Genomic DNA, 23,080 nt, shown 5'->3' with positions numbered 1-23,080 from the left:
ATGTACATCTCCAGTGGCTGTTACATTGGGTCTCTGGATTACTAATTGAAAAAGTGACCCACTTTGTTCCCAGACAGCCCAAGTCATGGTTCAGATAGGTAGACACATGAATGCCTAGTGTCAACTTTGACCAATGTGATGTTGTGGGATTCCCTTCCAAGTATTTTCCCACCTTCAGCAAGAGAAGTAATTTCCAGAGCCCCACGATCATAATACTAGCAACAAAGGGCAGAGCCCAAAATGGGCTGAGCAAAGAGGGCTCCTCTGATCTTTGGGATTCAGCTAGGTAACATCAGATGAGGAATCCACTCCACTTTGTGTTGGAAGAGCTATAGAGAGACTTTCAGATACATGATTTTGGGCAAGCAGTACGCACCAGCTCATCAAAGGATTTTCTCTCGGGCAGCCCTTCAGACAACAGAACTAGTTCTAGTCCCTCATCCAGCTTACTGTGAAAGGGGAACATAGACAGTGTAATTGCAGCCTGTTTGCTTTTTTCCAATGTAAATAGCCACTTCGCAGGATCCCAATTCAGATGAGAATTGTAGGAGGGCCAAGGGTTAAACCCCTCTCCCCGCACAGTGGTCCCAGTCCATTTTGACTATGTGGCTGTTTACTGTTAGGAATATGTTTTAAAAGAAATATGCATATAGGCTTCAGTCATGCACAGCCCAATCCTAATCAACTTTCCAGCACAGATGTAGCCACAGCACAGCCCTGAGATAAGGAAATAAACCTTACCTGCCCACCCAGAATGCAGTACACTGCCGTTGGCACTGCTGCATCAACACTAGAAAGTTGGTTAGGATTGGGCTGACAATCAGTATATGGTTTGGTCCTTCATTATCCCCAAGCAGAGTGAAATTTTGTCTCCATGTGGTTTTCAGACCTTCCACTCTCCTTCATACAGCTCCTCCTGCAGCTGTTCTTTTTCCCTCTCTCTGTCCAGAATCTTCAGATGATTCCTATATCTCGGCGGGTGAGGACCCCTTGGAGAAGCCCATCTTTGAGATCCCTATTCAGGATGTCACAGTCATATCTGGAACTGAGGTGCTGTTCAAATGTATCATCACCGGCAACCCATCACCAGAAGGCAAGTGCATGGGGTACCAAATAATAGGGTGGCTGATGCTGGGCGATGAGCACACATAGGTAAACATTGGGAACTGGGTGCAGGGTGGAATAGGGCAACCTTCAGGACAGGTGGAGACTATTCCTCCTTTACAGCTGTCTCCTTGATCGCAAGGATGTCTCCATTCATACAGATCTAGAAAATACTCCTTCCCACAGTAAGGATATGCCTGTTCCAAGGACTTCTTTTTTCTGTGCATCTATGCTGCCCACTTGAGTACTAACAGTGCCTGCTTTTTAAAAAATGGCTCTGGACCTTGTAGCCTTGGGGGCAACACTAGGAAAAAACACAGGTGGAGGTGGAGAGAAATTGCTATAATTCTAGTTGCAGCTGCCCATGAGTGCCACCATTACCACTCAGTCAAGAGTGAGATGGGGGAGCGGGGCAGCAGGGTTGCCAACTGATTAGGGAAGAAAAAGTCCTCAAGTTTGTTTGTTGCTTTCGTTGCTGTAAAAGCATTAGGCAATCTCTCTCTCCCCCCCTTTTTATTTTATTTTTTTAAGCTATACATCTTCAGAAATAGGCAACATTTGCACTGAGCTCTGCCCCACCAGGTAACAGCACCTTGATACAAAGGTTCCCTCCAGTCTCTGCCCAACACCATTAGTATTTGTTTGAATTCTGAGTACATTTTAGCAACCCTTACTGGGAAGTAATTTTCCAGGAGAAGCACCTGCTCTGCTCTACCCCAGTTCTGCTACAGCACCTCCGATGTGTGTGGCTCCCTGCTAGGGTTGGGAAATCACCCAGGGAAAGATACACCTGTCCACAGGTATGACAGAAATGCACAGGTTGCTCCTTTAAGGGACTTGAGAAAAGAATGCCTGTGATTTCGGCCACCCCCTTCTGGTGGAACGGATACTCTTGGACAGTGATGCAAGTCCAGCTTGCGCTTGTGTGTGTGTGTGTGTCTGTCCTGGGATAGCAAGGTATTCTCATCTGTTCTGAATTCCACCCTCTCTGTCCTCCACCTGCACAGTGTCATGGCGAAAGGATGGCATCACATTTCGCAGCAGCACCACTCGCCCTATCAAAGCAGAGGGAGAACGCCACACCCTGCTGGTCAGGAGTGCCCGTATGATTGATGCTGGCCTCTACACAGTCTGTGCCACCAATGAGGTGGGCGAGGCCTGCTGTAGCGCCATCTTGAGTGTGCGGCCAGGTAAGCATATAACGAATGAGGGGGAGGCAATCCAGAGATGCTAGGCTGCTACAGAGATCCTGGCCAGGCCAGCCTGATGCCTTAAAGCGTAGGCCTTTCACAGCTACACACAAGTGTAGGAGGAACAGATTAGGCCCTGATTCTAAGGATCCCATGTAAGTAGGGAGACCTTTGGCAGCCTTGTTCCTGCTGCTGCTACTGCTTATGGTGAAAGAGATGTGAGGCTGCCTTTACCTTACAAGGCTTGGTTTAGGCCAGCCTGCCTGACAAACAGCCAGCAATCTGGAGTGAGTGGAAGAAGGGGGAGAGGGCTTGGACTGCCAGGCTCCCAGCACCAACCGCAGCAGCTAGGGAGGGGGGACACAGTTGACGGTAAAGTGACTTCCTTGCCAGTGTTCACTCTCTCTTGCCCCCATGGTGAGACCTGTGTCGCTGGATGCACTGCCGAAGAGGATCTGGACACATGCAAATAAATGATCTGAACGACGCAAATGAGGTCACTCTTGGGTTGATCTGAAATGTGATCCTTGGAGAGGCTGGGCTAGTCTGGGGGCCTGGAGCGTGGATGCCTCCCTCAACTGTGCCTGGAAGGGGGTTTCGGACATGCTGCTGGCTTCATCAGCTGGGTTTCTGGCGTCTCTTTTCTCTCTGGTTAGCAAGATGTGCTTTTCCACCATCTAGGGTTGCCATCGCATTGGACGCTGCTTCGGAAGAAAATCGGGTATTTTGCTTGAAGTGGGCATTTAGAAATGCAGAATTCTTAAGCGACAGAGAGAGCCCATCCTCGGGGGATGTCTCCAGGATTATAGATCAGGGAGGGGTGTCCAATTTATTATCTGTTTCCTTGGAGGGGGGCTCCAAACAAGGGGTGTGTGAGAGCAATACCTCTGTGCTGCCTGCAGAATAGCCTTGTCAAGTCATGCTAAGTGTGTGTACCTTGTTCTTCCATTAACCCTTTGAATGTTTATCTGGATGATGAAGAGGGAGGGGGCATCCAAGGGCACAAACAGCCCTCCTTTTTGCCTTCTTGCCCTCATTGTTAGAAAGTAATTGGCATTTGGATGCTTGACTTGTAAACTCCCAAACTCTTTACCTCTAATAGGGACAACCAAAATTCTCCCTGTGTTTCTTACGTTGATGGGTAATCAGGTAAGAAAAACACATAAGGCGACTTGATTTCTAGCCCAAGATTTACTTGGGGGGGGGGGATAGGGAACGACAGGCCTCCAAGATTTCCCCTTCAATCCACAAAGGATAATTTTTCCCTGTCAATTGTTTGGGCCTTGCCATACAGATCCCTTTCCCTGGGACACACAGTTTGTGTGTCACACACCTGTAGTTGCTGGGTTGGGACTGTGCTAGAGGTTAAGAAACCTTCTCAGTTTTCTTGGTGCCTGGAATAGAATCAAGGTGTCTCCTTCCTATCTCTGTAAAAACAATTATTTTGTTGTAAATATCCCCTCACTCCCTTCCATGCAACTTGAAGGGTAGCAGTGGGCATCACTAAGCAAGCCGCTCACCCCGCCACTCTCTTATGGCAGGCACAAGCTGTATCCACCAGCCCTGGCCCCACAGCGAGGACTGGATCTGTTCCAGACCCTCCCCATCATGCATACTCGGCAAGTTGTCTCAGCCACTAATGTCACCTTGGCCCCTCTCAGGGAGAACAAGCCAGGAATGCCATTGCCAATATGAAAAGATAGTTGTAGCATCCAAGATTGGAACTGCCCAGTTCTTGGCTAATCACTTGTTCTTTGCAAGCATCAGATCAGTTATAGGCAGGGCTTTTTTTCTAATGGAACGCGGGGGGACGGAGTTCCGGCACCTTTTTGCAGGAGCCCCTCCCTTTCGGAAGCATTCCAGGAGGGGGGAGCAAAATAGAGGCATTCGCCGGATGGGTGCTGGGGGGTGCAGGGTGGGCGGGCACCTGGCCCCTGCCTGACCGCGCAACGACCCCCTCCTGCCCCTGCTTGTTTGCAAACATAGCTGTTTCTGTGTGCACCTAAGGACCCCTCTCGTGTAAGAATTCCTTTTTTGTTCTTACTCCCACAGTTGCTTAGAGTAATTTTATTACATGGAACTCATGTAAGCCATTTTTCGGAATCCATTCACTGCTTCCTGTCCTCGAAGTAGTGCCACACTACATACTACAAGTGCACCTGTACAGTATTTTTCCCCATGTGTAGAAAAAATAGCTAGGGGGAAGGGGATGTGGAGATTGACAGCCCAATCCTATGCATTGACTACTCAGAAGTAAGTTCATCTTTAGGGGGGTGGGGAGCACATAAAAAAATTTTTATTTCTCCAATAAAAAATGGTTTAAAAATAAATAAATAAATAAAAGATTAACAAGTTGTGAGTTCCTGCACCTTTTTATTTATAAAAAAAGCACTGGTTATAGGGATCTCTAAATGCCCATGGAACTTGCCAGGGTCAGAGTCAGCACTTGATGATGTCTTTTAAAGCAGTGTGTTGGGTGGGGTGGGGGAAGAGCTTGCTTCTGCTGTTTGTCTACCCGGCATCTTGCTTGGTATACTTGGTAATGGGGTTTTGCGCACACATGAACACACAGTGAGCTTCAATTAATTGCAAGTTAGATTATACACACTAGATATACACTAGATTATGCAAGTTGGAGGGTACCAATTAAGAAAATGTCCATTCAATTAAAATTGAAATGAGAGGGCCAGCCAAGCTGGGGGCTGTGACTGAAAAGGTCCTACCATGTGTCTTTCCATAGCCAAACAACAGAAGGATGGGAAGTCTAAAGCCAGGCTCCAGATGTTGAGGGAAGGGGGCAGGCAGACTCATATGGGAGTTGATGGACCTTCAGATAGCATGATCATAGCTGTGGTTACAGTACAATGTTTCCTCCTTCCTCATGGTTCCATTCCATGCTGCTCAGGTAACATTTGAGTGCACAAGATCTTTTTAGGGAAGGGTTGTCAATGTTAAAATCTCCTATCAGCAATGTGGAACAGAGTCCTGAAGGACTGGCAGTCATAATGTTTCTGTAATAATGTAAGAGAACTGGCCTTTATTCTCAGATGTTTTAGCGCTGAAGTTGCTGTGACCTTTTTTTTCACATTTATCTCTACAAGACAATTTTTTCAGGAGTCAATTGTATGCTAATAAATATCTATGGCCACTGGGAAAGGGCATGCAGTTTTTCAATTGTACTACTTTATAACAAATACAAAGTTTTAGAAAAAATAGAAATATATAAACAGAATACTTAACCATCAAAACAGTATCTTTTGCAATTAATGATCCTATTGTCTTAAGTGAACAAAGTGATTCTTTTAAAACTGTCTGTCTGTCTGTTCCTCCCTCCCTCCCTCCCTCCCCATCATTAACTCATCTAAAAAAGAATTCAAGTTAGCAGTTTTCAGGTGGGTTATATCCTGGTTCTGCTTCCCACTAGATCTAAGACCTTTGCCACTCCGCTGTGCTCCATTCAACACTTTCCTGTGCTAATGCTTTTCCCCCTTCTTAGCCCCCGCAGAGAGCCACAGCCGACTGGCACCCCGCCATGAGCTCAGCAGCCCTGTCACGTCGGATGAAGAGTACCTGAGCCCCTTGGAAGAGTTCCCAGAGTCTGGCACCCCTCGGCACCACCCTGTCATGAAAGTGCAACCCCGGTCTGAGATTGGCCCAGCCCCTGCGCACACGAGCATCAGCTTCAAGGCTGCACCATCCTTTGAGGTGAGGGGGCAGTTCTTCCAGCCTCAAGGATGGTATGGCAATGGGAAAGAGCTTGCAGCTTTTGACATAGCTTAATAAGCAGGTGCTCCCTCTAATTGAGGTTGAACCCCTGGGTTTTTGGCAGGGGCTGGCACATTCCTTCACATTCCCAGTTGCTTGGATACAAGAGGCAAGAAGCAAATTTCAGGTCTTGCTTCAGATAAAGTACTGTGTCCAGCATTGCTAACATTGTCCTGGCAGAGCTTTCCCCACACTTTGTTCATGCCTGCCCTAATGAAAACCTTCTTCCTAGCTCCCTTTGTCAGTTGGCATGATTCTGATGCCCTCTCCTGCAGGTGGCACTAAGTGACCAGGCAGTCCTGGAGGGACAGGATGTGGTCCTGCGTATTCGGGTGCAGGGAGAGCCCAAGCCCATTGTGCACTGGTGAGTGGATTATGTGGGTACAGCGTCACTTCAAGGGTAGCCATATTGTCCTGTCACCATATTGGCAGGGGTGAGATTTGGGGGCCTTTCCCAGGCATTTAAATGACCTGTGGCAAGCCAGAGTCACCCTCAAGAGATCCAGCAGGCAGACTTTTATAAATGGAGAAGAGAATTGGTTCTTTTTTCCTTTCTGGCCTCCAGGATGCCACAATTAACTAATGACTGTGTAAGCATGATACTAAAAATGTTTGTGGACTTATTTGCAAGCCTAGCCTTCCACTTTCACATGGCACAGGTCTAGCCTGGGAATAATTGGTTTGTGTGTAAGTGGTGGTGTGGTAAAAAAGGAAGCCGAGTTTGGGCATTTATCATTGGAAAGGTACTTGGAGTCTGAACTGAGATTGGCAGGCCTGGGTGAGATGGAAGAGAGATTTAAAGTGAGAGGGAAAAAGGATCTCTCATCTTCTGGGTTGGACTTCCTTAACTGTTTTGTCCAAAAAAGGAGTGTTTACAGTGGCAGGACCAGTCATGCAGGTGGACTGGGTACAGTAGTCTCTTCCTGAGGCAAAGTGAGGTGGAGAGAAGTGACAGGCTCCAGCAGAAAGGCCAAAGAAGTCTTGTGAGAAGTTGACTGGGGAGTTAAGTGTGACAGGCTCTCAGGGCTTCTCTTCTGTCCCTTAGGTTGAAGAACCGGCATCCAGTAAAATATGGACGGCGTATTTCTGCAGTGGAGGAGGATGGTGGATCTTTTTGCCTACGTATCCATATGGTTGAGTGCACTGATGCGGGCTATTATGCCTGTAAGGCCATCAATGAGTATGGCACCAAGCAATGTGAGGCCAAGCTTGATGTGCAAGGTACCTTGGGGAACCACAGAGCATGGGGGTTCATGCTTGCCTATCATGGGATGATCTTAGAAGACCCTACCTGCATGCCTGCTTCTTTCCTTCACTCATCTCTCCTGCTGCTCCATCGTGTGAGCATGCTTTCTACTTGCCCTAACCTCTGCCATTCTCCAGGCTAACATCCCTTTACCCGCTAGTAGTCTGTGGCTCCATGGCTGGTTCTCCCAATGTCTGTTGTTACCATGGCAGTTTTGCCCCTTCCTCATTATCAGGAATTACAGAACCCAGTTCAGGGCACCAACCTGACATCATTTCTTGAGGAGCCCAAACAATGGGACTTTAGTAGACACTTTAGCTAAGGCCGTCTGAAAGGGCAGGTGGTAAGAGGTCATGAGGAACAGATGGAGGGTGACAGGAGGTTACGAGTGCCCAAACATACCAATACCTATCATTTATATTGTACACTTTCTGTGTATTCAAAGCTGTTCATAGTCATTATCTCAGTAATCCTTACAGCAACACTCAGTAGTAGTACCTTCCAATATGCAGTAGTACCCTCCAATATGCAATTTAGGGTTTGAGGGTTGTCATGGGCTACCTAAAGAATTTGTGGCAGAACTAAGATTTGATGAAGGAATTTCCTTCTTCTTTGCTTATCCCCCTAGCTCCTATATCGGTTGTATAGCACTTGACCTGCTAGGACTGGCCCTATCTATTTAGGCAGCATATGGTGGTCCCCCTCAGCAGACAAATTGGGGGTACTTTAAAACAACAGCATACTGTATTGAATTTTTTTATTTAAGCTGCCTTGAGTGCTAGAGAAAGGAGGCGTATAAACAAACAAACAAAGTGTTATGTTTTTACCACCATGGTGTCTGTTGGGGCAGTTGCCATTTGGATTTTCTGCCTCAAGCACTAAAATGTCTCTGGTTGGAGCATTTTCCAAAGAATCTTGGGAATTATAGTTAGGTGAGATGCTGAAGAATCCGTGTACAGATGCCTACCACCCTCTCACAGAATTTGGATTCCCTGGTAGGAGGGAATAAGGGCTAAACTGCTCACAACACAAAGTTGTATGTTTCTCTCTCCCAGTGTGTTCAAAATGAAAACCAGCCTTGGAGGTTGTGATCCAGGACCACAGGAAAGGGGACGTTCCACCCTTTCCCCTTTAACGGTTTGTCTGTTCAAGCACCCAGTCTGTGGTTGTGTTTGTACCTGCAAAAATATATTTCCCCTCAGATAGAAAAACAGCTTGAAGGGACATTTTAAGGGACTGGAAAGTCTAAGCGCACACATGCGTGCACACAGCTCTCCACCAATCCCAAGGCTACTATCCATTTATCCAGGGGTGCCCAAAACCCGGCCCTGGGGCCACTTGCGGCCCTCGAGGCCTCTCAATGCAGCCCTCAGGGAGCCCCCAATCTCCAATGAGCCTCTGGCCCTCTGGAAATTTGCTGGAGCCCACACTGGCCTGACGCAACTGCTCTCAGCAAGAGGGCGACTGTTTGACCTCTTGCATGAACTGTGGGATGACAGCTCCCTCTACTGCTTGTTGTTTCACGTCTGTGATGCAGTAGTGGCAGCAAAGGAAAGGCCAGCCTTGCTTTGTGCAAGGCCTTTTATAAGCCTTGAGCTATTGCAAGACCTTCATTCATTCATATAAGTTCATCTTTAATATATTCATTTATGTAAACTTATGTAAATTTATTCAAATTTTAAATAGAAATTAATTCTTTTTTTCCCCCTGGCCCCCGACACAGTGTCAGAAAGATAATGTGGCCCTCCTGCCAAAAACTTTGGACACCCCTGATTTAAACAAAAAGCGTGAGAGGAACAAAATCTGGGACTACATATTATATCTTGGCCCTGACTGCTAAATCACTGTACAAATGCAGTGTGAATATGCCCTTAGCCACTAGACCACACTCTTGTCATATAGTTTAGTTATGGAGAGCCTTCTTCATACCACCACTGCCATCCTCTTTTCCTGTTCAGGGTGGAGGTTGGGGGTGGGGTTGCCTTAAAACCCACTGCAGGTTTTTCTGCACGGACAGAAGAGCATTGGATTATTACTTAGCAATCAAGCGCCAACTGTTATGTGCTTTTAACCATCACTCTAATCTATTGACATAGTGGCAGGAAAGGAACCATAAGCATCTATGCAAAAGAGAGGGGTGAGTGGGATACTTTTTGAGGATATCCATGAATCCATAAGCATTCCATATGTCCATATCTAATGCCAGCTTAAATATAGATATTTCCCCCTCATTATTCAGCTTGTCCTGCTCACTCATATCTTCTTTTGAATCTGCTTTGTCAATTATATCCAAGACACTGTTCCCAATGGTGTGCATCCATCTTTTCAGTTCTTTCTTTCCCAGCAGAATGTAGATGCTTCACAGTGTCTCACTGCACAACTTGCAAAGTATCATCTTCCCCATCAGGCAAGGGAGTAACCAGCTCCTTTCTACATGGGTATCTCTTTGCATGTGATGCTCAAACTAAATGTAATGGGGGATGAATGGCTGCCACTACCTCCCATAACTAATGACATCAAATCATGCATCATTTTTACTACACATTACCAGAGAAATTCAAGCCAGCTGCAGCCATGTGAGCAGATAGCCTCTAGTTGGAGCTTTGCAGAGAGCAAACTTGAACAGGAACCAGATATGTACTTAATCTGGTCTTGATGATGGAGGGGGCTATAGTACAGTGGGCCAGTTTGGTTGCACACTTTTTTCTTTGCCCACATCCAGCTGGTTGCTGCCATTTGGAGATGTGCCATTTCCAGCTTGATCACCCTCCCTTGCTCCGTGTGCTCAGCAGAAATTCTTCTCATTGGCCAGTTACTCCGCATATTGAGGAAAGAATGACAAGCAAAGCTGCTTTGCGAGGGGCTGAGTGGAAGATACTTGCAGGATCCATTTCTAGTGTCACTGGATCTGCAAATTTTTTCTAAGTGACTTGTTTACCTAAATAGGGAGCTATACCTGACTCTTCATATGATGGGTTCTGCCTGGTTTTGGTATGGGGCTGATTGGCCTTGGAGCTACTGGACAGTCAGGCAGTGTGTGTGTGTGTGTGTGTTTGTGCTGACCCTTTGCTTTGCCAAGCTGTGTCTTCATTTGTGTCTTTGCTCTACGCATCCTTTGCTTAGATCAGGCATGTGTGAATTTGTTCTGTGCTTTGCTTCTCTGTCCACCATGCTACACTAACCCTTTGCTTGCTGACTGTGTTTTTGTCTGTACAGGGGGAGTGAGCTAAGGTGCTGCTGGCCCCCGGGCCATTCTAGCCAGACACCTTGGGCAGTTGCCTCTGCTCCCAGCACGACTGAACAAACCAGGCTGGCAAGGCTTGGCTCCTGCCCTACCCACTGGATGGCCAGCGCCGAGACTCACCTGGACCCACAGGGCCTGTTTGCAGTTGGGGAAGGGGTTGCTGCAGGTGGGAGAGTAGTTGTGGGCTCCCCTTAGTTGTGTGAGCCAAACCAATCTGTGGCATCTCCTTAGAGCTTGGGCAGGCAGCTTTTATACAAATGGGTCTCCATGGGGTCCATTCTAGGGCACATAATTGCAGTGCTGGACACCGTGGCTGTGTACCAGGCACTATACCTCCAGGTTTCAATGGTATATAATCCCTGTGCCAGGAGCAATTTCTGTCTGGCCTGAACTATGGCCAATGTGTGGTGCTCTCTGTTTCTTCCATGTGTCCATGTCTCATTGCCCCTGTTTGCACACTCCTGTTCTCAGGGGCCTAGGGAAGAGCATTAACTTGTCTATCTCTTGCTAGCCCTCTGGAAGCTTGTGCTCACCCTATGGGACCCACACATTAAGGATAGGCCGATTGGAAAGATCTGGGCCAAGTCTGGGTCTTCCTATCACATAAAGCCAGAAAGGTCTCTTTGGGTAGAAGACCACATAGCTCAACATCAAAAAAGGCAGCCACCCCAGTCCTCATGCAGTCTCTGGTCAGCACAAACTCACTGGGAAGGGACCCTTGTCCCAGAGTTGTGTGAGATGGAGGGTGGCTCAGGGAAACAGTGGGAGCCCATTAGACTTGGGTCTGCTGGGTATGGAGCATCTCCAAAGGAAGAGGCCAGGGATCCATTCTTTTACCACTATTGTGCCCCCCAGAAGGGTCCCACAGGGGCTGAACTACAGTGAACCCCTTTTTTGTAGATGAAATAAAGTCTGTTTGTTTGGTAAAAGTGCTGTGTGGTTTGTTCCTAGCACAGAGCCCCTGTCTCCCTCTACCCCATATCCCCTTCTCACCCCCATATCCAGCTCTTGTGTTTTCCACACTCCATCATTCTTCCACTCAGGTTTAATTTGCTTCTGAATATGGCTGCTTTCCTTTGTCCCCTACCCCCCCAAATCACTCATTTTCTGTTGCAGTGGTTACTGGGTTGCCAGCTTTCTGGGAAAAAGCCATTTCATTTGTGGCACATTTCAAAACCTATCCCCTCTCTTTCTCTGGGGGAAGAGAAAAGGAATACTCACTTTTAAAATTTTGTTGAATAAAGTATATACTGAAGTATTTGCCCTAACCTGCTAGTTAGACATGTCTGATTTTTCCAAGCTGGTTTCCTACTGAGTGGAGGGAATATGTCCCTAAATTTAAAACTAAATCAACACAGTCCTTTAGTGAGGAAGACTTAGTTTCTATGGTCTCACATCCTAGTTCAGTCCTGGCGCTAGAGTCATTGGATGAGGTTTTTCCATTCTGCTGTTTACAGAGGCTTTGGATGTTGAAGGTACTGGCAAACAGGAAGCATGAGTTATGTGTGCATCCTGTTCCACTGCATTTTGAACACCTAAGGCCAGTTGTAAGTGAGATGACATCAGTTTCCTCAGTGAGTTGCACAGCTCTTGCTGAAAGAGAAGTTGCTATACCTCAGACTTATGCTGGGAGAATGCTGAGATCCTAGAATCCTGTGTTTTTTATGCTCATTACATTATAGAACAGACCTTGAGCATAGCTAAACATGTGGTGGGTCAGGTACCTGCAGCTCAGAGCCAGATAGTGGCAGTGAAATCTGACTGAGTGTCAGCTTCTAAGAAAATTCACAGAAGGCTTTGGAACATTGCCTGGCACTTACACAGGAAGGGAATCCCACCTTTGACTTTGAGTGGCAACAAGCACTCTAGTCAGCACTGGCAACACTACCTAACAAGATGCTGGCTAATTTGGCAACCTTGTTTACCATGTGCCCACTGCATGCACTTCCAACCTTGTCCCCTGCATCCTTTCCTGTTTTTGTTCCATTGCTCAGAGACGCATCTCTCTTTTTCTCTTTCTCTTTTTCCAATTTCCTCCCTGCCCTTCCTGCTCCCCAGTGCACCCTGAGACCCAGTCCCTCGCAGTGCTGGCACCCCTACAGGACGTGGTGGTGGGGGCTGGGGATGCAGCTATCTTCGAGTGCCTGGTATCTGGCCCGTCAGATGTGGATGTGGACTGGCTGTGGCGGGGACGCCTGCTCCAGCCTGCCCTGCTCCAGTGCAAGATGCATTTCGACGGGCGCAAGTGCAAGCTGCTGCTTACCTCTGTGCATGAGGATGATAGTGGTGTCTACACATGCAAGCTAAGCACAGCCAAAGGTAAGGAAGAAAAAGAGACTGCATTGCCAGAGGTCAAGATGGTCTAAGAGAAAGAGTCTGCACTGAGGCAAGCCAGGGTATGTGTGCAACTGGGTCTGCCAACTTTTCAACCAGCCACTGTAGAGGAGCTATTAATAGCTAAATAGCCACAATGTGCAGATATTAGTAAGTGGCCATGTTTATCTTAATGGCATGAAAAGTGTCACTTGCACATTTCTGCATATTAAGCTGTTGTTAAAGGCATAAGAACAGACCTGGCAGTTTCATTCTGGTCACTTGGAGATGGTGGGAGATGTAGATGCATGGTACGGACCACAGGTACTATCTTCTGATATTTAAGCAAGGAAAATAGGCACCCTTCTGTTTCAAGTGTTACATTGCTAGTATTTCTTTTGCAGTGCAGTTGAAAGCAAGAAGCATGAATAATCTATTGCTGTAGGGCCTGGACCTAGCAAGCCCCACTGAAGAAAGGTGCAAACCCTACCTCCAAATGTGTGTTTCCCTGCCATCTAGGAAACATCCAGTTTTGGTTTTTTTCCCTTTCATATACGCTTGGACCTCTTAGTGAAATCCTGAAACTTAACTTAACTTGGAAACAAGTCTTGTTTTTTTTAACAGGGCTTGTTCCTATGATTGCAGCCTCAATATACAATCTAACATTTATTCCACGTAAAATACGCCCAGGAGCCCACACAAACATCTGCTAAGTTTTTTTCCCCCTTCTCCCAATAAATGCTGTCACCCCATTAGCAGCTTTGTGGAGGAGACAGGATGGTGTTGGCTATCAGCAGCTGAGCATAGCTGCCTCTGCTCCTACAGATGAGCACGGATGCTCCTGCTGGCTCTCAGAAGGTGCTATTGGCAGAACCAAGAGTGAGCAATCATGTAAGCTTAGTTTCCAATGGAAATTATGCAGCAGCTTTCACTTCTCCCTGAAAACGCAAGGAGATAGTGTGTCGAAGGAACTTTGTGTGTATCAGGTAAGTGGAGAGCCGAGGGTGCCAAAGCTTGACCTTGAAGAGTGCTCCTATGCCATTACAACCGCATAGCAGATATTCTCTGATTGGGAAAACAGCACTTGTCAAACATCTCCCTGATGATTATTAACGGCATGAGAATGCTCTGGGTTGGTGTGTTTACACACAAGGCATAAATGAGCACTTGTGGGTCTGATCTATATTATGCAGGGCGTGTGCATGTGTGTGTAAGTAAAAGAGATAAAGAACAGTAGTTATAGTAAGTATATTTGGGCTAACACCGGTCTGGCGGTTCCTACTGTACTACCGCCATTAAGGAACTAGAATGAATTTCTGGGCAATTTGTGATGGGGGGGAGGATGAGGAAGGAACCCAAGCTGCAATAGGAAAATCTTTCTTAGCGAAGCCTTCATAACTGAGACTTGCAAACCATTTGCTACTCACATATGCAAGGTTACAGTCCAGGGTTTGGGTTCCCTAGTTCAGCTGGGGGTTGTTTTCTGGATGTATGTAACGTGTAAGTAAGTGTAAAGTAATGTATTGGGGCAAAAAAATCAAAACTTCAGATGTAGGCTAATGGGTTCTGAACTGTCTATGATGGAGCAGGGGAGATATCTTGGGATGCTGGTGGGCAGCTCGATGAAAGTGTTGGCCCAGTGTGTGGTAGCGGTAAAGAAGGCCAATTCCATGTTTGGTATCATTAGAAAAAGTATTGAGAATAAAATGGCCAATATTATAATACCATGGTACGATAGATGGACAGGTCACAATTGGAATATTGTGTCCAGTTCTGGTCGCTACATCTCAAAAAGGACATAGCAGAAAAGGAAAAGATGCAAAAGAGAGCAACTAAGATGATTACTGGGCTGGGACACCTTCCTTATGAGGAAAGGCTACGGCGTTTGGGCCTCTTCAGCCTAGAAAAGAGACGCCTGAGGGGGGACATGATTGAGACATACAAAATTATGCACGGGAAGGATAGAGTGGATAGAGAGATGCTCTTTACCCTCTCACACAACACCAGAACCAGGGGACATTCACTAAAATTGACTGTTGGGAGAGCTAGGACAGACAAAAGAAAATATTTCTTTACTCAGCATGTAGTTAGTCCTTGCCACAGGAGGTGGTGATGGTATCTGGCCTAGATGCCTTTAAAAGGGGATTGGACACATTTCTGGAGGAAAAGTTCTTCACAAGCCATGATGTGTAATGTGCAACCTCCTGATTTTAGAAGTGGGCTACCTCAGAATGCCAGGTTCAAGGAACCTGCAGGATGCAGGTGTCTTGTTGTCTTGTGTGCTCCCTGAGGCATTTGGTGGGCAACTGTGAGATACAGGAAGCTGAACTAGATGGGCCTATGGCCTGATCCAGCAGGGCTTTTCTTATGTTCTTAAAGTATCAGAGAAGGAAATGTTCTTAAAACCTTCTTTTTAAGAAAGAAGTAATGGTGCTTCTGAATTCACTTAAGGACAACAAAACATGGAATTCATAAGCTGAATACCCACTTTAATTTCTGCACAACACAAGCAGAAAACCCATTTCATAGTCTCATGTTCACTTGTGTATTCCAAAGAGCTCACTTACAACTTACCTCCCATTTATCAACCTTGGTCCTTGAGCCCCAATGCTTCCCATAAATTGGGCTCTTCAACCCATATAAAGCAGGTCATTCAACCCCAATTCTCTTCTATATCTCCCCTTAGTCATGTTTTTTTCTTGGGGGGGGGGGGAGGTCTGCAGTAAAACACCCTTTATAGGAGCATTCTTCACAAATGAACTGAGGGACAAACAGACAATGCTGCCTGGTGTATGAGGAAGGGCATCATTTTAACAGTGGTTGCAATCAAAAACAGGGCAACAGGAGATTAGGGGGGCAGAGGAAAAACAGCTACTTGTGGGCAGGGGCGATCATAGTCTGTATATGGTTTATTACACCTGAAGCTGTGTTTAACTTGACCTGCCTTTAGATTGGCTATTTCCTTGAAAAAACCAGTGACAGAGCAAGACCATTGCAACAGGTTGTTCAGGGAAGTTCATCTCAACCCAACATCTCCAAACATCACACTTTCACAGCATTTTGCTTCTAACTGATAAGAAAATAAATAAGCACAAAATGTATGAGAGCAATTATAGGGCAAATAGAAAAGAGAGGGACTACACAATCAGAATAAACTACAATTATGCACACTTCCCATTTCTTTGAGAAGTTCTGGGGCAACACTTCTCAGATGCTTGGCAGAGAGGTCACTGGAGACTTATGGTGCGTTTGTGATATTTGGTTCGTGTACAAGCTGGACACAGGTGGAAGTAAACAACATGTATACTCCTATGAGTCAGCAACAGGTTACATAAGCTCCCCAGAAAGGCACCCCTAAGGTCCGGTACCTTCCATCAGATTTCAGTTTGTCTCAGTTTCTAAATTCAATCTCTCCCCTCCCTAACAGAAGTTCTTCTTTCTTCTTCAGTTCTTCCCGGTTCTTAGTTCTTCTTCTTAGTCTCTCCTATCAGTTGGGGCTACCCAACTATGGCAATTGACTCAACTTTTGTAGCTTCCTATCACACCTTCAGAAAAATCTCTGCAGAACCCTCAGTCATTAGCTCACATTAGAAGATGTTCTTCCTCCAGAGTCATTAAGGAAATTTAGCTGCCCAGTCATTGTCTTTTGGGAATGCCACAGCGAGAGGCTACTCACAATAATTGCACCTAAATCTTGTCACAGTACAAAATTCAGAGTAATGCTACTCAGTGCTTAGATTTCAGTCTTTGATGTTAAACTCTTAAACACTGTGTGGATGAGAAGAATAATTTGGACATCTCATTATATCAATTTACACAAAGGAATCAGTAGCAAATATGAAGGGCTTGAAGTGGTCCCAGTGATTTTAATGAACCAGCTCCTCTCCACACACTGCTGACAATGTGACTCCTTTTTCAGTGGCAGTGACTATTGGGGAATTACAATAGCTCTTACAATCAGTGAGGCTCACAAGGAGAACCTCATAGACAGACAAATGCCATTTGCTTTCATTCCTTTTCCCTTTCTTACAATCTCAGACATGTCCAAGTACAGTACATCCCACGACAAACTCTGTCAATGACAACTTCCAAACCAAAAAAACACAGTATCAGTTATAGAGAGTTGCAGAGAACAACCCTGGCACCTGTAGCTATACAACAGAACTTTTGGTGCTACTACTATAGACATTTGATCAGAGACTGGAGATTTCTCAAAGTAGGTTTGCCATTTCATTTTTTCCTTTGTCTTTAAGAGCAGACTGTCGTACAGAAATGTAGCAAGTGAAGCATTTCCGGGCATGGAGATAAAATGAGAGAAAAATCCTCACTTGCTTCATTTCATATGTAAGGTTACTGTAAAATGCACAAGAGCAGGACCAGAAAAAAAATTGACACCACCCCCACCCCCCCAGCCAGCACCAGAGCTATAGTCATAACTAGCAAAGAGAACTAGAGGTATTCAGACCTGGGTGGGCAACCTGAGCCCATGCACCAAGGATTCAGACAAGCAACAGGAACAGACAGTTTAGCTTTTGCAGTCCTCTCTTCATATCCCAATCTGCTTTCCAAGAGCTCTCTATAGTCTTTTGCCCCGAACATTTCCTGTGCTCACAGATCCTCACAAATACCTCATGGCCAGGAGCCCAAGACGCTGGTCAGGTCCCGCAAGCTGCTGCCACCCTAGTCTGTGTGGTCAGATCCTAATGTCAAGGTCCTAAGAGGGGAAGAAGAGATTCCGCATTGGGTTCTGTGCTGATCACTAACCATTCATTGTGCTTTACAGATGAGCTGACCTGCAGCGCCAAGCTGACGGTATGGCCTTCCCGCCTGCCACTCTTCACCCGCAAGCTGGAGCCTGTGGCTGTGGTGGAGGGGCGAACAGCACGGTTTGACTGCAAGATTAGTGGGGAACCCCCACCAACCGTCTCCTGGACCCGGTTTGGTAATGGCTCCTGTCTCTTGATAATGCAACACGGAACTACAGAAGATTGGAGATGGGATATTCTACCGTCTGCTGTCTCGTCTGTGGTGGGAGGGCAAACAGATATGGGGCTTCTGGTCTGGTGATGCAGGGAGAGAGAGCAGGCCCCAATTGCCCTCTGTTCTCTTTTGGGATGTGGGGAGGGAGCAGGGGAATTCAGCTTATGGATGGTCACACCCTTCTGAGGACCTCTGTCTTTCCTGTCCCAAAAAGATAGAGTCATGTCCCATTCCATACTTTTCAGGCCTTGTCTGGTTGGCTCTGAGTTTAGCTGAAGCCTGCCTGTGTATCCGCTTCCCTTCTGTGCCAGGCTCTTACTGAGACATGTTTGATGCAGGCCAGCCTGTGCAAGAGGGGGAAACCATGCGCTTACAGCAGGACGGGGGGCTGCACTCACTGGTCATCCTGCACGTGAGCTCCGAGGACGAGGGTCAATACGGGGTGAGTGCCAGCAACAAGCACGGCCACGCTGAGTGCACCGCAGAACTGTATGTGGAGGAGCCGCGCCCAGCAGCGAGCTCTCAGATGTGAGTGGAAGGAGAGCAAGGGTTGAAGAGGGTGCAGGTTGCTGAAAGCCCCGTTGCATGGAAAGACACAACCAGTGGTGTGCACTTGATGCTGCCCCACAACCAAGACACTGCCAGGAGAGATGTCCTTGTACTGCTTTGGCTGTGCCAGGGTATCTGTGGACTCCTAATGCAGTTAACACCATACCTTGGTGTTCTATCTTCTCTGGGAAAGATTGAAGACATGAGACATCTGAAATCCTAGACCACAGGATCGGCATTGTCTCTTTCCTCTGACTCGTAGCCACGCAGCCTCTTCTTTTTTCTCAGCCCTTCTTCAAAGTTAGGCCACGAAGAACTGTATGTTGTTCTTGTAATACTAACCCAGATAAGCATGGGTGTATTGACATGTGCAAATGAGCCATTTGTTGTGCATTATTGCCCCACCCCCTGCCCTTGGGAGCAAACAAGCCATGCTATTTGAGGACATAACCTCCCACATCTGAGAGTCACTCTGTATTGTATGAGAACCAGGCCCAGCTGCGGTTCTCACTGACCCAAGCCCATGCGCAGCTCCCTGGAATGCAGGCTGCAGTACCACCTGGCTTCTTGCCAGGACCTAGCGTACCTCATAAGCATACATTCCAACACATACACGCAGAGCCATTGAGGTCTTTGAGACCCATAGCTTCATAGGCTGCTGCTTGGAGCCTATGCAGGAGTGGCCTTAGCTCACAGTCCTCACTCTCAGACTTTTTCAAGATACTCCACTGAGCTGCCCAGTTTCTGGTTTTATGAATGCACTCAGACTTCAGAGCACAAATCCCTTAATGATGCCTCAGCAACTATAATTAGCATGCTTACAATAAGGGGACATTAGCAAGACAAAGCAGAGACATTTTATGTTAAGGTCAATTGGACTGATTACATGCAACAAAACAAAACAAGACTAGGAGAGTTCATCATAACAGATCCCGTATCTCCCGATCTCCCGAAACGGGAGGCAAGCCAGCTGTTTTCTGGCCATTCATGACAATGGAAACTATTATCCGAATAACCAAGATGTGGGTTTGACTAGACAAACCTCTCAGTCTTCATTAAAGTAGGTAGTTTTCATTCCTCATAAGCATGGACAAAATCCTGATGCAGTTGCACTGGTTTGAATTCTGAGCGGTGTTATTTTAAACAACCAGCTGCCAGCCCCATGGCTATTAGAACCTGCTTCTCTAGCTACATAAGACTGCTCCAAGACGGTATATACAGTGCACAGATGACAAGAGCTTCCCATTTTCTAATTTAAAGCTCAGAGAAGTGTATTCCTTGGTGGACTGTGCCTGGTTTATTTCTCTGTGCTTTGTTGATTGTCTCTGTCAGAAGCATTCCTACCTCAGAGTGCACCCAGAGTGGCAGTGCTTACCTTCCAGACATTTGGGGGTGACACATAATTATGTCACTGTGACCTTCCAGGCTTGCATATGGGCTTAAATGCAAAAGCCCATCTCCCTTTGGTGATTTTCAGGCCATTTGGGGCCCTGCTGCTGTGTGCTCTCACTGATGAGCTGCGAAAACACAATCGAAGGTGAGAGTGCATGGCGGCTGGGCTCAAAGTATCCCGGAAATCACTGAAGTGAGGCTTGGGCAGTGTCGTATTGCCTTCTGCTGAACCTTGCACCTGGGACAGCTTGCCCCCATAGCCCCTACCTTTGATGCCACAGATCTCTGTATATTAGCTACCAAATAAAGCAGTTGGAGTCCTTGTCCCCTCCCTTCCTAGCCACAGCAAGATTAGATTGAGCTAGTGTATTTTCCTTGCAATTATTTAATAACCCAAATCTGTTTGATACTTTCACAGTCCAATTGGGGTCATCTGATGTCCCATTATCAGTGATGGGAGAGCTTCCAAATTCATTGGCCAGGAGCTTTTTCACCCTGGAAAGTATTTGCAAGAAACTCTCATGATTTTCCTTCTTGTCTGGGCTGTATTTTATTTAAACTCTGCCTGTGCCTGTTCCTATGAGGTCTGATAATGGCTTGCCTATGGAGGTAGTTTCTCCTGTGACCAGTGGATAGGGGCAGATGATTACATCTGTGGCCCTGTCTGACTTCTTTTCATGGGACTTTGTGAGGTTCCATGAATGGGGGAGCCCTGGGGCCATGCTAACTACTATCATTTATGTCTCTCTCCTGCTCCATTCTCCCTGCAGCTCCAAGCTGGAGAAGATGCCATCTATCCCAGAGGAACCAGAGCAAGCAGAGAGTGAAGTGGAACGCTTCACCATGCCTGACTTCTTGAGGCCCCTGCATGACCTGGATGTGGTGGAATCCAAGGAAGCTGTGCTAGAGTGTCAAGTGGCCGGGCTGCCATACCCTTCCATCACCTGGTTCCACAAAGGCCAGCGCATTGAGAGCACTGATGATCGCCGGATGATGCAGTGTATGCTGCACCCCTTGGGTTTCCATACGCACATAGACTCACCTCCCCCCTGTTGCCAGTGCTACCAGCTTCTGTGGTTGCTCGAGCTCCTCTTTACCACTGCTGCCTCCTTGCTTACCAAGGGAAGAGCTGGTGGAGTCTGGGCAAGCTGGGTGGGTGAGAGGGAGCAAGTCATGGTAACTGCTCTTCCTCCTCCTCCACTACCATTGTTATCTTGCTCACCCCCTTTGGGCCAAAAGAAAAGGTCAAATAACCCAGCAGATGGAAAAGGCAAAGAGGGCAGAGGCAGAGGCCAGGAACAGTGAGCCCTCTGCAGGGAGATGGGCCTCAGCGCCCATCAATGATGATGCAAATGTCAGCTGGAGCAGGGGCATCCAGTGAGCCATCTTCTATAGGACCAAATGAAGGAAAGAGAGAGTCAGGCTGAAACGTTTGTGCTTGAAGCCGAAAATCCAAAGGTCGTCCACCTGTTCTTTCCTTTTACTAATTAATCTATGTTAATTAGTTCTACTGAGTAGGAGATGTTCTACTGAGAAGTTCTCCCATGTGAGCCTGATTGGAATGAATAGGAGCTGAGCTCTGACTTGGGCAGCTCTCATCATTTCAATGATGCTTATGTGGAACTTACTGGTGAGTTGTGCCCAGATTTGTTTGCCTCCCTCTTTGTGCTCCCTTTATGATATTTCAAAACTATTGCCTGAAGTGGCTGCTGCATCTTGACCCATGGCAGGGCAACCTCTGAAAGCAGGTCCTGTAGTAGTTGGCGGTGCATGGTTGCCCTTTTGTTACTCTGACTCCCACCCAAATCTACTTCATCTGTGAGACACCGTGCACTTACAACAGCACCTGTTGGATTCTGCCACCTGACTAGCACCTCTCATTTTACTTCCCCAGCAGCGTGACGGTGTTTGTGTGTCTCTGCTCTGATTGGCTGTTCCCTTCTACAAAAGTTGTAACCCCATTCTGTGTTCTCCCTTTTCTGCTCTCCCATCTTCCACTGCCCCTTGCAGACAAGGATGTGCACCGCTTGGTCTTCATCTCTGTCAGTCATGCCCACGCTGGGGTCTATAAAAGTGTCATTGCCAACAAAATGGGCAAGGCCACCTGCTACGCACACCTTTATGTCACAGGTAAGGACTGGCAAGAGTTCCTGTTTAGTATCGGCACCCCAGCATATGTTCTGTTTAGGTGTCTCTCTCAGCTGCAGTAGCTACCCCTCTGGAGCATTTTGGATTACTTTTGGCTGTGCCAATGAAAATGGTCACAAAATGGCTGCTGTCAAAGAAAGAAAGAATTTATAGGTGGGTGGCTGACCTACAGCTGTGATTAGAGAATGGGGGAACCTGGGCCCAATTGAAGATTAAGATTTCTCCATTGGGGCAGTACAGCTGCTATTTAGAAGTCTCAAGAGTGCCTTAGACATGTGTGATTTTCACAGTCATTCCACACATTACATGGCAGCAAACCAGGGTAGGGAGCTGCAGCCAGTCTCTCCAATGAAAAGATCCGTATGGTTCAACATGTGTCCAAATATCTGTTTGTGCCACTTGCATGTTATTTTGTTAGGTGAACACTTGAATATATACTAAAAATGTAATGTGTAAGACACACAAGTCCTAAGAAACCTATCCCAATATGAAGTGGTTCATTTTGCTAGTTTCATGTGAAGCAAGAAAATCAGCCATGGAAAGCTCCAGGACACAGCTCATAGCCCTCCATTTTTTGAAGCCCAATTACTGGAAGACCACAGAACATGCTCAAAGGTCATCAGTGTCTGGAATTCACTGAGCAGATAGCTTAAGCATCCACAGATGGGGGAAAATACTCAGCCTGGAGGAGGGAGGCAGTGGCAATTCTGAACAAGAAGCAGTGTCCACCTGCCTTTTCTTTCCATCTGCTCTGCTTGGGTGCTCAGCTTCCATGTGGGTCTTTTCCAGATGTGGTGCCCACTCCCCCTGATGGACCTCCCACTGTAGCTGCTGTCACTGGCAGAGCTGTCACACTGAAATGGAACAAGCCCAAGTGGTTTGACTCAGCTATAGGTAAGCAAAATTGCTGGTGCAGGTTCAAGGAGACCCATTGTGGGGCGGCGGGGCTTACGTGTGTTGGTCAAACCCAAGGTAGTGGATTGTACCACTTCAGATTGCTGTGCTGCAAGTTGCGTTTTGAATGCTCTCCTGCATTTAAAATAAGGACTTTTACATACACGTTTATGTCAGAGAGAAAGGTTGTGGCCCAGCTCATTCCCTGCTGTACTAGTTTCTACTTGTTGGAAGTTAAAAAAAAAATGAGGAACA

The 23,080-nt window shown here is 46.8% G+C and overlaps 1 protein-coding gene across 3 annotated transcripts in view; it reads left to right on the top strand.

Annotated features, from left to right (window-relative positions):
• Window positions 1–23,080, top strand: part of SPEG (striated muscle enriched protein kinase) — a 110,691-nt gene that overhangs the window by 58,498 nt on the left and 29,113 nt on the right. For all 3 annotated transcript variants that reach the window (XM_066611582.1, XM_066611584.1, XM_066611583.1), the window contains 11 exons: window positions 950–1,093; window positions 2,112–2,294; window positions 5,791–5,999; window positions 6,335–6,423; window positions 7,105–7,280; window positions 12,608–12,868; window positions 17,646–17,804; window positions 18,181–18,370; window positions 20,554–20,783; window positions 21,794–21,913; window positions 22,721–22,825. In XM_066611582.1, coding sequence (XP_066467679.1) covers window positions 950–1,093; window positions 2,112–2,294; window positions 5,791–5,999; window positions 6,335–6,423; window positions 7,105–7,280; window positions 12,608–12,868; window positions 17,646–17,804; window positions 18,181–18,370; window positions 20,554–20,783; window positions 21,794–21,913; window positions 22,721–22,825 — 1,866 coding nt within the window. The remainder of the gene's footprint in view (window positions 1–949; window positions 1,094–2,111; window positions 2,295–5,790; window positions 6,000–6,334; window positions 6,424–7,104; window positions 7,281–12,607; window positions 12,869–17,645; window positions 17,805–18,180; window positions 18,371–20,553; window positions 20,784–21,793; window positions 21,914–22,720; window positions 22,826–23,080) is intronic.

Source organism: Tiliqua scincoides, chromosome 1, assembly GCF_035046505.1.
Source record: "Tiliqua scincoides isolate rTilSci1 chromosome 1, rTilSci1.hap2, whole genome shotgun sequence".
NCBI classification, from domain to species: Eukaryota; Metazoa; Chordata; class Lepidosauria; order Squamata; family Scincidae; genus Tiliqua; species Tiliqua scincoides.
Note: the sequence above shows the minus strand (reverse complement) of the source record. Positions and strands in the feature narration are given on the sequence as shown.